Raw genomic sequence first — 15,856 nt, forward strand, 5'->3', positions numbered from 1 at the left:
TCCTACTCACAGTCCTTCCTGTGAAACTTGAGTGCTTAAACCCTTTGGTGCTGTGTTTCCAACTTGGGGAAAACTCCTGCTGAATTCTTTTAGTTCACTATACCTTGAAATTGACTGCACCCAGGAGGTACTGGAGTTAGTTGGGGCACTTTAAAAATATTCAAGAAACTCACAGATTAACAGTGTTCGTGTCAAAGGTCTATCAGAAAAAAAGTCCCCTGAAGGAAGAAGTACTTGAACAAAAATTGTTTATGAGATTTCTGGGGTAAAACTAGAAACTGATGTCTCAGAAGCTTGGGGAAAATATATCCAAATTGTGGTTTAAAAGTCTGTTCTTAGGGGCCGGCCCCGTGGCTTAGCGGTTAAGTGTGCGTGCTCCGCTACTGGCGGCCCGGGTTCGGATCCCAGGCGCGCACTGACGCACCACTTGTAGGGCCATGCTGAGGCGGCGTCCCACATACAGTAACTAGAGGATGTGCAACTGTAACATACAACTATCTACTGGGGCTTTGGGGGCAAAAAAGGAGGATGATTGGCAATAGATGTTAGCTCAGGGCCAGTCTTCCTCAGCAAAAAGAGGAGGATTGACAGGGATGTTAGGGCTGATGGATGTTAGGGCTGATCTTCCTCAAAAAAAAAGTAAATAAAATAAAAAAGTCTGTTCTTAGAATGGCAGCTAAGAGCTCTTGTTGGCTTTGGAATGATGGCCAGTGAAACTAGAGAGCAATAAAGTGAAGCTTCCCACTCACCCAGGACTCTCTAGAGAAGCAACCAGATCACTCAGCCAGATGCTGAGTTAGAAAATTCTCTATAGGAATAAGGACATTCACCATTAGATAAAGCTCTTATATTAGGAAAAAGCCGATTTGGCCAGGCAGCAAGTTTGATTTTATTTTGGATCCAGTCATGACTTTTAAAATACGTAAGTGCAAGAGTTCTTGAGTGGCAAAGGAAATTGTCTAAGAATCCTGGGCCTGCTATGTTCTACGTTAGGCGTGTAAGGAACCAGAAACGTGGTGGGTTCACTCCATGGGGTAGAGCATGCAGGTGGGAGAGTAAAGAAGTGTCTTAAGGCAGTGTTAACTCAGATGGTAGATTCTACAGTGAAAGCTTCTAGGAAATATTGTCTGATCCAGAGAGTAGTGATGTTGAAGTTACTTTAATAGTGCCTAGCTTTGATATTGAACAGTTCTTGTCCTCTGGTTTATTTATCTTTCCCATTTTTTAGCAGGTTCAGGCAACACCTCCTCAGCCCATCAAAGTACCACAGTTTATCCCCCCTCCTAGACTCACTCCACGTCCAAATTTTCTTCCACAGGTGAGTAAACCAATGACAAACCCAACGATGGGTTAGGTGGGACAGAAGTCCTCATGGGCCCTTTCTGAGCAGCCTGTAATATGTTTGTCAGCTCAGCTGTATTTAGACCCCACCTAGCTAAAGATTCTGGCTGCTGATTTCTATACCATAAAGAAGCTTATTTTGTCATCAAGGTTTCTTAGCAGTGACCAAAGGCAGTAACAAGGGGCTATGAGGAAAAGGAAAATTTCCTAAATTTAAAATAATTAAGATAACACCATTTTAAAACTTTATGTTAACTTACTGGAATAATTTAGCTAAAACCTGCCTGCCAGTGGGGAAGGAATGCAATTACCACTTTTTATTTTTTTTTCTATATGCCAAAGAGAGTGGGGAAGGAAACAACAGCCAAACTATCCAGTAAAAATTGTTCGGTTCTGCTCTGGAAAGTGATGGCACTGAGCATCATACCAAAACACAAAGACTTGCCTACAAAGATTTAGACTAGGGGTCTACACAGGGAGCGTTCTGCCTGGACCCAAGCAACTCTGCTTGCCTGTATTTCCCTGAGAGTATTCTTCCAGCACTGGAGCTGAACTTACCATTCTCATGGCAAATGGCAGGGTTGCCCCAGTCTGGACCTCGAGGGGAGTTGACTGGCCTGGTAGAAAGGCTGGGAGTTCCTGTCTGAGGCCCCAGGTTTCAGGCAAAGAGAAAAGAGAAAGGAATTTTGTGGTCAGTGGCCTTAAGTGATTTCCAGATTTCCTGTGGGGAGGGGATGAGCAGTGCTAACATGAGGTAAGATGATTTTAGTCATGTATCAGATAAATCCTTAATAAGTACCCTGGGTATCAAAAAAGGCACTAAGTACTATGGATATGCCAGTTTTCAAGACAGACAGTTCTCTGCCCTCAGAGAGTTTCAGACACATGTGCAGGCAATTACAGTGTCCATTATGGGAAGTACAGGGCAGTCTGAGAACACATGGGAGGGACACCCAACTCATTCTTAAGAGTACAGTCGTCCCTCACTATCTGTGGGGGATTGGTTCCAGGACCACTCTGGATACGGAAATCCACAGATGCTCAAGTCCCTTATATAAAATGGTGTAGTATTTGCATAGAACCTATGCATATCCTCCCATATACTTTAATCTCTAGATTATTTAAATACCTAATACTATGTAAATAGTTGTTATACTGTATCGTTTAGGCAATAATGACAAGAAAAAAGTCTGTATGTGTTCAGTACAGACACAACCATTGTAGGCCTTTTGATCCACAGTTGGTTGAATCCACGAGGGCACAACTCGCGAATACAGAGGGCCGACTGTATTATAGAAAGTTTCCTTGAAGAGCTGACATTCAGTCTGAGACCTAAAATCCTAGTAAAGTTAGCCTGACAAAGTTTTGGGGGAAGAATAAAAATGTCCCAGGCAAAGGGCGGAACATATATCTAAGTCTAGGATGGAGAGATGCGTGTAAGCTTAGGAACCAAAGGAGATTGGGTGTGGCTGAGCACAGTGGGCCGTGTGGCTGACTCAGGCTAGAGTAAGATGTGAGGCTGGAGAAGCCCATTGGGCCAGAGCCTGTGGAACCCTGTAGGCTATATAGGAATGTGGGCCTTATCCCAGAAACAGTGGGGCTCCATTAAAGCATTTTCAAACAAGTACTTGACATGATCAGATTTTTGTTTTAGAAAATTCCCTCTTGCCACTGTGTGGAGAATAGATTGGAAATGGTCAAGACTGTGGGCAGGAAGAACAGTTAGGACATTGTCGACAATAATAATAGGTAGTGTTTAGAGAATCTTACTATGTGCCAGTTACTGTGCTGGGCACTTTATGTGGGTTATCTATTTTAATCCTCACAACAACTCTATGAAAGTAGGTATTATTCTTTTTTAGATAAGGAATCTAAGGCTTAGTCCATGTTTTTGCAACAGTGGGTCGTGACCCATTAGTATGGGGTGAAATCATGCCAACTAATGTGAATTTAGTGGATTGTAACCAGAGTTTTTAAATAAACTGAACATAACAGATTAGGAAATATTAGAGTACATAGCACATAAGTATTGTTTCATGAAGTTTTTGTTTTATAGAGATATAGATACATGTCCATATGTGTATACTGGTTACAATGTGAAATCTATTCCTACCATGTGTCTACAGCACCCACCACAGGGTGGTCTTAAATTCAGCTAAACATTCAGACTTATAAGACTGTCAAGGGCCACACTTGGCACCAGTCTACTTGGAACAATGTGGAACAGAAACCAGAGCTTGCCAGTAAGACAGCATGAGACATCATTCTTCAATGGGAGTCCCTATAGTATCCCATATAGCAGTCTCTACAGCTGTCCAAGGATAGCTCAGGTGCTGGAAAATGAGATCTTTATCAGACAGTGGGAGAGCCACCCTGGCCTAGAAGCCGTATGCCTCACAGGAGCCAGTATATCTTGAAACAATTCCTTGGGCATGGCTTCTAAGATGCCCACAATGGACATGCCCAGTTACAAGAGGTACTCCGTTTGGGAATCCCAAAACATTGGTGTCCCATCAAGTGTTTATCGTTCTCCCCATCCAGATTCGATTTAACAATAAGGGGTCATTTTTACTATAAACCATGTTGCCTGGTAACATAGTTGACATTCTTACCCATATCAAGTTTCCAGAGGAATAGAGCTAGAGAGTTAACTGAAGGTCAGACTCTCGTGCCTAATGGGAAAGGTTGTTGCCTGCAGGGTCACAGTTCAGAATGTTTGAAAAATACTGGCTTAGGAGAGGTCAGGTAAGTTGCCTGAGGTTGTACAGCCAGTAGGTGGTAGAACCGGGATTTGAACCCAGGCAAGGCTGATCCCATGCTTTTAACCACAATTTTCTGCCACTGTTTCAGTAAGCCAAACATAAGCAGAGCAGTGGCAGTGGGGATAGCAAGTAGACATATTTGAGAAGGATTTAGGAAGACGAGGTGGAGTAGGAAGCATCAAGAATGATTCTGAAGTTTATTTAGCAAGAGAAGACCGTTTACTGAGGTGATGATTATAGGAGGAAGAAAGGGTTGGAGGAAGAAATTAATGTTTTAGACATGTTTTTGAACTTCCTATGAGATTTCCAGGTAGAGGTGTCTAGCAGGCGGTTGGATATATGATTGTGAAGTTCAGGAAATGTCTGGTCCTGAGATGCAGGTGTGGAAGTCTTTAGTACAGAGATGGTAACTGAAGTGGGATGAGTGAGAACTCTGGGAGGAGTGAGGGCATTGGGAAGAAAGAGGTTCCAGGACAAAATCCTGAGAAATACTTACATAGAGGATTGTGCAGAGGAAGAGGAAGGAGTTAGAGAACCAGAAATGGGAGTGAACTGAAGCTGTGGATGTGAAGACATTTAGAATGTGAATGAAGGCCATTGGCAGCATTAGTACCATTCTGGGCACAAGTTCTAGGTGGGACCAGTCTCTGGACTAGGCATTTGACCAGCCTGAAGAGGCGCCATGGTAGAGGAGAGGGAGCTAAGGTTTGGAATCAGAAGGACTGCATTCTAGGGTAGCATTAGGACCCTCTTAAGAGCTGATGAGTCTTTTATAAGATTGTATATCCTGAGATCTATAGAATTAATAATAACCAAAACCAATATTAATAAATATTTGTACTACTATTTCACATATATAGTGTGGAAGATCTGGCAATGTCTTAGACTGACAGCACTTGAGAAGTTTCTTTAAGTAATACGATAATTGTTCTTTCTTTCCCCGTAGGTTCGACCCAAGCCTGTGGCCCAGAATAACATTCCTATTGCCCCAGCACCTCCTCCCATGCTTGCAGCTCCTCAGCTTATCCAGAGGCCCGTCATGCTGACCAAGTTCACCCCCACGACCCTCCCTACCTCCCAGAATTCCATCCACCCCGTCCGTGTCGTCAATGGGCAGACTGCAACCATAGCCAAAACGTTCCCCATGGCCCAGCTCACCAGCATTGTGATAGCTACTCCAGGGACCAGACTCGCTGGACCTCAAACTGTACAGCTTAGCAAGCCAAGCCTTGAAAAACAGGTACAGGCGGAGTATACACCTGTTTGGGGCAGTAGCTTTGCTTTTGAGACTGGGCAGTCTCTAAACACATCTTTTCAAGGGCTCTTTATTTCAGCATCATTGTGGATAACCTGTTGCTTATCGTGTGATGCTTTATCCACAATGCAAAAGGGCCAATCTTACTGAAGAAAGTTGTTTTCCCACCATCCCTTGAGATGGATTCAGATTCCTGTGTGAGTGAGCTCCCCCTGCTGGTTCTGGAGCAGAAATTCACAGATGGGTTCTGCTGCCCTTAGTCAGGAAGCACAGATGAGGCAGTAAACTGAAAATGCCGTTGTTAGTTTTGGCCCAGTAAGAATCCAGATGAGGCTATGACTATGAAAGTCAGGAAAAATAAACAAAACAAGGAAAGGGATTTCATTCAAAGATTTTCTCTGGTTATTACGGATAATGAAGAGCCAAATGAAAAAATTAAAATTTCTGAAAGCATTCTTTTAACTCTAGAGGATGTAGACATTTTAAGCCAAATATTGAAGCTTTTTCATTTATATTTCTAAAATCAGATTTTCTCTTAAAAAAAACGAGGCTAGAGAAATACAGGTAACCTCCAAAAATACCTAAGGGTTCTGTGACAGTAAGACTTCTAAAAACAAGAAAAAGGATTTATAGGCAATCCCCATATTCTATTTAAAGAAAGACCTTTGAGGAGAAAGAAGAATTTTGCAAAGAAAAGCATCCTCTTTCAAGAAACTTGCTTTAAAAAGTCATTGACCTATTTCTAATTGCTCAGGCTTGAGTTCTCCTTCATCTGAAAATAGTCTCTGGTGATCCTGAATCTTCTGCTTCTGGATGGCTGATCATGATTCAGAGAGGCTGGCCAGATGGTCGGGAATTAGAAGGCTTCCTGCTGCCTTGGCCTCCTTGAACAGAAGAACCTTGTGCATAGAGCATCCGGCTTTCTGCCTGGGCAGCTCATAAATGCAGCAGATCTTGCACTGAGGAACTGGGTACCAAAATCTTGTGCTCAGAAAACAAGAGAGAGAACACATCTCTGTTCCTTGGGGAGCCTACTCAAACCCCAGGAAATGCTTTGAGGAACATTCAGAAAGAAATTACTTACACATATTTCAGATCAGAAGTTTTCAAACTTCTTAGCAGAACTTCAACATTAAACTATTGGGGCCGGCCCCGTGGCTTAGCGGTTAAGTGCGCGCGCTCCGCTGCTGGCAGCCAGGTTCGGATCCCGGGCGCGCACCGACGCACTGCTTCTCCGGCCACGCTGAGGCCGTGTCCCACACACAGCAACTAGAGGGATGTGCAACTATGACATACAACTAACTACTGGGGCTGTGGGGGAAAAATAAATAAATAAATAAATAAATATAAATAAATAAATAAAAAATTAAAAATAAATAAATAAATAAAATAAACTATTGAAAGTAAAATGATCAAGCTTAGGAGTTTAGTTGGGGGCGTGTTGGGAGATCCTCTGCCCTCATGTCCTGTGCTGGCTCTCAGAGAACCTCTGAGTTCTTTGGAACCTTGGAGTTCCAAAGAATGTGGTTTCAAAACACTGTTTTAGATTACTAAATATTATTTCTCTTTGACCTCCTTTTTTGATAAAGACATTTTTAGGAGACAAGAATTTTTTCAGTTTCATTTTATTTTTACATTTCTTATTTTTTCTGATTACAAAGATAATACATGTTCACTGTAAAAGAAAATTCAAACATTACAGAAATGTATATTGTAGAAAGTGCATCCCCCAATAATCTATGAAGAGAGTAAACTACCCCCATAATTTTACCCGCTCCCAAAGTTGCTGTTAACACTTTAGATTATATTCCTCCACATATTTTCTCTGCCCATACTAACATTTTTAAGGCAAAAAACAAAATCAAACAGCATGTATTATTTTGTAACTTCCTTTTTTTCTTATTAGATCTTGAATATCTTTTCCTGTCCTGGCTTTACATGCTGATAGAGCTTTTAATTTTAATTATAATATAAAAAGGTACCGCTGAATTCTTAAAAATTAAAAAAATTTGTTTTCTAGCAGTAAATTCCATTGTCTCTCTTCTTGTTGATCTAATAGAGGAGTCCAGTCATTGCTGTTTTAGTTTAGCAGGCCACCTGGCGTACAGTCTCACAGGTGGGCAGGCTCGGTCAGCAGGAACTCTCTTTAGACGGGACTTCATTCTCAGAATTTTCTTACTTCCGATCTTTCTACTATCCTTCTTTTCTCTTTGATGTTTCATTTCCAGTATTCCATTTATAACCATTAAGAGATCTCGTAGATAGGCTGAGAGTGAAGCAATGTAAATATGTAGCCATGGAAGTACCACTCACAGCCTGTTCATAGAGTTATCAAACCTGTGTTCCACATTCTCTATGTGACCAGGCTGGGTGGGTTCCCATCTGCTTTCTACTGTTTCCTTTAGGGTGATAACACCCATTTAATAAAAATGTGTTGATTATGTGCCAGGTGCTGTGCTACATGTGGTGTCTACGTACAGGGAGTGAGGGCGGATAAACCGAAGCCCATACCCTCACAGAGCTCAGTCTCGAGTGCATTGGGAGCAGGTGCCAAGGCTCTGCCTCCAGAGGAGGAAGCATGACAAGCTGTGTCGTTTCGAAGGCCTCCCGCGTTGGCACAGGAAAGGGGGAAGGCAATGTCAGTTACAGCAGCGTGGTCTCACTGCTCCTTCCCTGTCAGGCATCACCAACTTCCTTATTCAGCCCAGATGGGATCCACTGTCTTTTCCCTTATTAGAAGCCACGTTACACTGTGGTTCTGAGAAAACAGGTGGTAGGGTTTAAAGAGCTTTGAGGCTAGAAATGTATTTTAGGCAGAAAAGTAGATAAAGCCGGACAAACTTATAGCCTCCATACCACCACTTTTCCATCCTTCTTCTCCCCAGCACTCTGTGAATCAGGGCTAAATGCCTGTTGATGATGGAATGCGATAAGGCGCTTAACGCCCATTAGACTATGCTTGATGCAGTTAGTTCTCAGGAATTAGGTTCATTTCTTATCCACCCCACCCCCTGCAACAAAGCCTCTTTGTACGTCTCCAAGGCTAAAGTACTGAAAAAAATCCCAGGTTCTGTGGGGAAAATCGCCAGACTGCCACCCATTCCCTACTTCCATATATATCGTGCATAGGAACATATATAAAATCCTCTAAAAAAGGAGTACTTCCGAGATGAGAGTATTATCCAATGTATTATCCTCAAATTCCTGTCTTCCCTCTTAGTAAACCTGAGCTGGTGGCTCTTCTCCCTCCATTTCGGTACAGGTGCTAGAGTAGGGAAAATAGATCCAAGTGACCAAGCGAGGGATTTTGCTTTGCCTTCAATCCAAATTTATATGACCTTAATTGATGAAACTGTTTGGACATTTATTTATGTGATTATTCATGCAGCCAGGTATCAGAAGGTGTTTTGGAGTTCAGGGTATAAATGGTTAACTTAGTTCTAGTCTTGTCTGAAATTTTTGATTTCTATCTTCATAGTACCTTTGAACAGGATTTGCAAATTCAAATAGCCATGGGTGCAAAGCAGGAAATATAAATGAGTAAAGCAGGCTGGGAGTAAACAAGTGGACTTTATTTTTCCACTTTCAGTGTGAACATGAGTACAAAAAATATCCCACTTTTATTCTTAATTCCTCTTTGAAATAGTAAGACAAGCGTGATAAAATTGACAGATTGGCCTTTGTGGAAAGTGGGAGAGACCATGGTCAACTGCATAGTCGTAGTATACTCCATCTCAAGCAAGCGGCCACTTCTTGACAGTAGCCAGTTTTTATCATATGGAAACTTTTTCAAGAAAAGCCACATATTCTAAGAAATCACCTAGTTTTTAAAATACTTGTAACTGTTTGAACACCATGTAGGCAAAAAATAACATCTGAAAGGCAGCTTCACCTCTGGATGATGGTTTATAATCTCTGCTAGAGAGCAAACTTTTAGCTTAATCCTTTTTCTTGTTTGTTTCCCAACCTAATTTTTTTTAATTGAGGTGAAATTCACATCACATAAAATTAACCATGTTGAAAATAAACAATTCAGTAGCGTTTAGTACATTCACAGTGTTGTGTAACCACCACCTCTATCTAGTTCCAAAACGTTTTCATTATCCCAAAATAAAACCCAGTACCCATTAAGTAGTTACTCATTTGCTCCTCCCCCTTCTTCTGGCAATCACCAATCTGCTTTCTGTCTCTATAGATTTACCTATTCTGGATATTTCATATAGATGGAATCATACAATATGTGACCTTTTGTGCTGGCTTCTTTCAATTAGCATAATGTTTTCCAGATTCATCCACATTGTAATATCTATCAGTACTTCATTCCTTTTTAATAGTTGAATAATATTCCATTGTGTGTCTATATCATAATTTGTCCATTCATCCATTGATGGACATTTGAGTTGTTTCCACCTTTTGGCTATTGAGAATAATGCGGATATGAATATTCATGCACAAGTATTTGTTTGAGTACAGTAAAATCCCCTTATCCATGGTTTCACTTTTCGCCATTTCAGTAACCCGGTGTCAACTGTGGTCTGAAAATATTAAATGAAAAATTCCAGAAATAAACAATAAGTTTTAAATTGCGTGCCATTCCGAGTAAATGGACAAAATCTCACGTCATCCTACTCCATCCCGCCTAGGTCTTGAATCATCCCTTTGTCCAGCATATCCACACTGTATCTGCCACCCGCCTGTTACTCACTTAGTAGCAGTCTCAGTTATCAGATCGACTGTAGGGTATTACAGTACTTGTGTTCAGGTCACCCGTATTTTACTTAAATAACGTCCTCAAAGCACAAGAGCAGTGATGTGGGCAATTTGGATATGCCAAAGAGAAGCCGTAAAGTGCTTCTTTTAAGTGAAAAGGTGAAAGTGCTCGACTTAATCGGAAAAGAAAAAGAATCGTATGCTGGGGTTGCTAAGATCTATGGTAACTTTTATTACAGTATATTGTTATAATTGTTCTATTTTATTATTAGTTCTTCTTGTTCATCTCTTCTTGTGCCTAATTTATAAATGACACTCTATCATGGGTATGTATGTACAGGAAAAATTATAGTGTATTTAGGTTTGGGTACTATCTGCGGTTTCAGGCATCCATTGGAGGTCTTCGAACTTCTTCCCCGCGGATAAGAGGGGACTCCTGTACCCATTTTCTCTTCTTTGGGGTATATACTTAGGAGTTGAATTGCTGGATCATATGGTAATTCTATGTTTAACTTTTTAAGGAACTGCCAAACTGTTTTCCACAGCCGCTGAATCATTTTACATTCTCATCACCAGTGTATGAGCATTCCATTTTCTCTACATCCTCGTCAACACTTATTATTTTCCTTTTTTTAAATTTATAGCCATCCTAGTGGGTGTAAGTAGTATTGCATTGTGATTTTGATTATCATTTCCCTAATGATTAATGTTGTTTAGCACCTTTTCATATGCTGGTTGGTCGTTTGTATATCTTCTTTGGAGAAATATCTACTTAGATTCTTTGCCAATTTGTAAATTAGGTTGTCTTTTTGTTGTTGACTTGTAAGACTTCTTTATGTAATCTGGATACTAGACCCTTATCGGATACTGTATGATTTGCAAATATTTTCACCCATTCTATAGGTTGTCTTTTCACTTCCTTGATAATGTCCTTTGATGCACATAAGTTTTAGATTTTGATGAAGTTCAGTTTATCTGTTTTTTTCTTTTGTTGCTTGTGCTTTTGGTGTCATTTCTAAGAATCCATTGTCACATCTAAAGTCATGAGTATTTACCCCTAATTTTTCTTCTAAGAGTTGCTTGGTTTTCGCTCTTATATTTAGGCCAATAATACATTTTGACTTAATTTTTGTATATAGAGTGAGATAAGGGTCCAACTTCATTCTTTTGCATATGGATGTCCAGTTCTCCCAGCATTATTTATTGAAGACACTATTCCTTCCCCATTTCAATGATCATGGCACCATTGCTGAAAGTCAGTTGGCCATGGATGATTTATTTCTGGACTCTCAATCCTATTCTGTTGGTCTGTATATCTATCCTTATGCCAGTACCAATCACACTGTCTTAATTACTGTAGTTTTGTAGTTAAGTTCTAAAATTGGGAAGTGTGAGTCCTCCAGCTTTTTTCTTTTTCAGTTTTGTTTTGGCTTTTCAGGGCCCTTGGCAATTCTACATGAATTTGAGAATTAGCTTTTCCAATCCTTCTGCAAAAAAAAAAGGCTATTGAAATTTTGATAGGAATTGCATTCAATCTGTAGATCACTTTGCATAGTATTGCCATCTTAGCAATATTAAGTCTTCCAAGCCTTGAACATCAATGTCTCCATTTATTTAGGTTTTCTGTATTTCTTTCAGCAGTACTCTATAGTTTTTAGTATGCAAGTCTTTCACTTCTTGGTTAAATTTATTCCGAGGTATTTTATTCTTTTGGATGCTTTGTAAATGTAATTGTTTTCTTAATGTTCTGTTAAGATTGTTCATTGCTGTTATTTAGAAATACAGCTGACTTCTGTGTTGATCTTGTACCTTGCAACTTTGCTGAATTGGTTTAGTAGCTCTAGTAGTTGTTTGTGGATTCTTTGGGATTTTTTCTATCTAAGATCATGTCCTCTGCAAATAGAGATAGTTTTACATCTTCCTTTCCAATTTAGATGCCTTCTATTTCTGTTTCTTGCCTAATTCCTCTGGCTAGAACTTCTACTACAGTGTTGAATAGCAATGGTGAAAGTGGGCTTCCTTGTCTTGTTCTTGATCTCAGAGGGAAAGCCTTCAGTCTTTCACCATTGAGTGTGATGCTAGCTGTGATTTCTCATAAATGCCCTTTATAAAGTTTCCTTGAGGAACTTGAGGAAGTTCCCTTCTATTCCTAGTTTTCTGAGTGTTTTTATCATAAATGGTGTTAGATTTTGACAAATGCTTTTTCTGCATTAGTTGAGATGATAGTGTGTTTTTTTTGCCTTTGTTTATTAATGTGGTATATTACATTGATTTTCTTATATCTTTTATTCCTGGAATAAGTTCCACTTTGTCATGGTGTATCATCATTTTAATATGCTGTTGCTTTCAGTTTGCTAGCATTTTGTTGAGGATTTTGTATGTATATTCATAAGGGATATTGGTCTATAATTTTCTCTTTTTGTGGTATCTTGGTCTGGCCTTGGTATCAGGGTAGTGCTGACCTCATAGAATGAGGTGAGAAGTGGTTCTCCCTTTTCTTTTTTTGGAGGAGTTTGAGAATGATTGGTGTTAATTCTTTAAATGTTTATTTTTAGAATTCACTACTGGAGCCATCTGGTCCTGGGCTTTTCTTTTGGGAGAGCATTTTGATTACTGTTTCAGTCTCTTTAGTTATAGATGTATTGAGATTTTCTATTTCTTCTTGAGTCACTTTTGGTAATTTGTGTGTTTATAGAAATTTGTCCATTTCATCTATATTATCTAATTTGGTGTACTGTTGTTCAGTGTATTCTGTTATAAACTCTTTTATTTCTATAACATCAGTAGAAATGGCCCCACTTTCATTTCTGATTTTCATTATTTGTGTCTTGTCTCTTTTTTTCTTTATCTCTCTAACTAAAGGTTTGTCAATTTTGTTGATCTTTTCAAAGAATCAACTTTTGGTTTCATTGATTCAATAGTTTTTCTATGCTCTGTTTCATTAATCTTCACTCTAATTTTTATTATTTCCTTCCCTCTGCTGGCTTTGGGTTTAGTTCTTTTTTTCTAGTTGCTCAAGGTATAAAGTTGGGTTATTGATTTGAGATCTTCTTATTTTATAACATAGACTGTTACAGCTGTAAATATCCCTGTGAGCACTGCTCTCACTGTATCACATTAGTTTTGGTGTGTTGTGTTTTCATTTTCATTCCTCTCAAAGTATGTTCTAATGTCCCTAATGATTTCTTCTTTGACCTATTGGTTGTTTAAGAGTGCATTGTTTAATTTCTACGTATTTTTAAATTTTCTAGTTTTCTTTTATTATTGATTTCTAGCTTCTTTCTATTGTGGTCAGAGAAGATACTTTGTATGATTTCAGTCTTTTACTATTTATCAGGATTTGTTTTGTGGCTTAAGATATGGTCTGTCCTGGAGACTGTTTCATGTATACTTGAGAAGAATGTCTATTCTATTATTGAGTGGACTGTTCTTTATGTCTTTTGGATCTAGTTGGTTTATAGTGTTGTTCAAGTCCTCTGTTTCCTTATTGATCTTCTATCTACATGTTCTCTCCATTATTTAAAGTGAAGTATTAAAGTCTCCAATTATTGTTATAGAACTGTCTATTTCTCTCTTCAATTCTGTCAATATTGGTTTCATATATTTGGGGATTCTGTTCTTGGTGCATATGTATTTAAAATTGTCGTATCTTCTTGATGAATTGACCCTTTTATTAATATATAATGACTGTCTTTGTCTCCTGTAACAATTTTTGACTTAAAGTGAATTTTGTCTGATATTAGTATAGCCATCCTTGTACTCTTTTGGTTACTATTTTCATGGAATATGTTTTTCCATCCTTTAACTTTCAACCTTTTTGTGTCTTTGGTTCTAAAATGAGTCTCTTGTAGACAGCATATAGGTGGATCATGGTTTTTTTTGGTCCATTCTGCCACTCTTTGTCTTTTAATTAGTGAATTTAATCCAGTTACATTGGAAATTGATTACTGATAGGGAAGGACTTATGGTATTTTGCTTTTTGTTTTCTACATGTCTTATGTATTTTTTGTTCCTTAATTCCTCCAATGCTGCCTTCTTTTGTGTTTGGTTTTTTTCTAATGTACTCTTTTGATGTCTTCCTCATTTTCTTTTCTGTATATATTTTACTTATTTTCTTTGTGGTTACCATGGAGATTACAGTTGACATTCATAAATTTTTACCAATATAATTTGAATTGATCCCAGCTTAGTTTCAATAGTATATAAAAACTCTGCTCCTATACAGCTCTGACCCTTTATGTTGTTATTGTCACAAATTACATCTTTATACATTGTGTGCTCACTAATACAGATTTGTAGTTATTGTTTTGTGCATTTCTCTGTTAAAATAGGAAACAAAGAGAAGTTACAAATCAAAGATACAGTAATATTTGATTTTATGTTAACCTATGTTGTTAGCTTTACTAGAATTCTTATTTCTTTGTTATGGCTTCAAGTTACTGTCTAGTGTCTTTTTGTTTCAGCCTGAGGGACTCCCTTTAGCATTTCTTTTAGGGCAGATCTACTAGCAGTGAACTCCCTCAGCTTTCTGCAGGATATAGAATTCTTGGCGGATAATGTTTTTCTTTCAGCACTTTAAATATGTTTTCCCACTGCCTCTGGTCTCTGGTTTCTGGTGGGAAATTGACTGTTAATCCTGCTTGGGACCCCTACATGTGAAGCATCACTTCTCTCTTGCTGCTTTCAAGATTCTCTCTTTAGCTGTGGCTTTTGACAGTGTGAGTATAATGTATTTTGTTGTGGACCTCTTTTAGTTTATCCCACTTGGAGGTTGCTGAGCTTCTTTGATGTGTAGATTTATGTCTTTCATCGAATTTGGAAAGTTATTATTATATCTTCAAACATTATTTCTGCTTTTTCTCTCTCCTCTCCCCCGGGAGTCCATAATATATATGTTGGTATGCTTGATCATGCCCCAAAGGTCCATTAGGCTCTGTTCATTTTCCTGTGTTCTGTTTTCTTTCTGCTCCTCAGACTGATAATTTGAGTTGTCCTATCTTCAAGTTCACCTATTCTTTCTATTGCCTGAACCCCTCTAGTGAAATTTTCATTTCAGCTGTTATATTTTATAGCTGCAGAGTTTCTATTTGGTTCTGTTTTAATAATTTCTATCTCTATTGATATTCTCTATTTGGTGGGAGAGTATTCTCCTGGTTTCTTTTGTTATGTTCTTTTGTTTGTTATCCATGGTTTCCTTTGGCTCTTCGAACATATTTAAGACAGTTGACTTAAAGTTGTTCTCTAGAGAGTCCAAGATCTGGGCTTCCTTAAGGCCAGTTTCTGTCAGTTTCTTTTTTCCTATGAATGGCCCCACTTTCTGTTTCTTTGTATGCCTTCTAATTTTTTGTTGAAAACTATTCATTTTGATAATTATGGCGTGATAACTCTGGACATTAGGTTCTCCTCCCACCCCAGGGTTTGTTGTTGTTGATTGTTGAGAGCTGCAGTTGTCTGCTTAGTGCCTTTGCCAAACTATTTTTGCGAAGACTGTGTTTCTTGTCACGTGTGGTCATTGAAATCTCTGTTCTGTTATCTCAGTGGTTAGCTAATGACCTGACAGATTTCCTTAAACAACTAGAGCCAAAAAGAAAAAAGTAATAATAAGCAAATTAAAAACAAAACAAAACAAAACAGTTTTCCCAGTCTTTGCAGATTGCCTCTGAGCAGGGACACTCCTTCAGTCCTAAGCCAGGCTGCCTGTACCTCTGCCTTAGCCTTCACTCTTTCTTGAATGGAGCTCAAAGATCAGCCAGTGGTACAAACCTAGGGTTCTCTCAGATCTTTTCTG

The 15,856-nt window shown here is 38.9% G+C and overlaps 1 protein-coding gene across 17 annotated transcripts in view; it reads left to right on the forward strand.

Annotated features, from left to right (window-relative positions):
* Nucleotides 1-15,856, forward strand: part of PHF21A (PHD finger protein 21A) — a 182,296-nt gene that overhangs the window by 142,535 nt on the left and 23,905 nt on the right. For 15 of the 17 annotated variants that reach the window (XM_087423069.1, XM_087423054.1, XM_087423059.1 and 12 more), the window contains 2 exons: nt 1,229-1,318; nt 5,050-5,343. In XM_087423069.1, the coding sequence (XP_087279195.1) occupies nt 1,229-1,318; nt 5,050-5,343 (384 nt within the window). The remainder of the gene's footprint in view (nt 1-1,228; nt 1,319-5,049; nt 5,344-15,856) is intronic. The other 2 variants (XM_087423064.1, XM_087423068.1) reach the window with 1 other exon arrangement.

Source organism: Ceratotherium simum, chromosome 34, assembly GCF_057802395.1.
Source record: "Ceratotherium simum simum isolate JZ-2026a chromosome 34, ASM5780239v1, whole genome shotgun sequence".
Taxonomy (NCBI): Eukaryota; Metazoa; Chordata; class Mammalia; order Perissodactyla; family Rhinocerotidae; genus Ceratotherium; species Ceratotherium simum.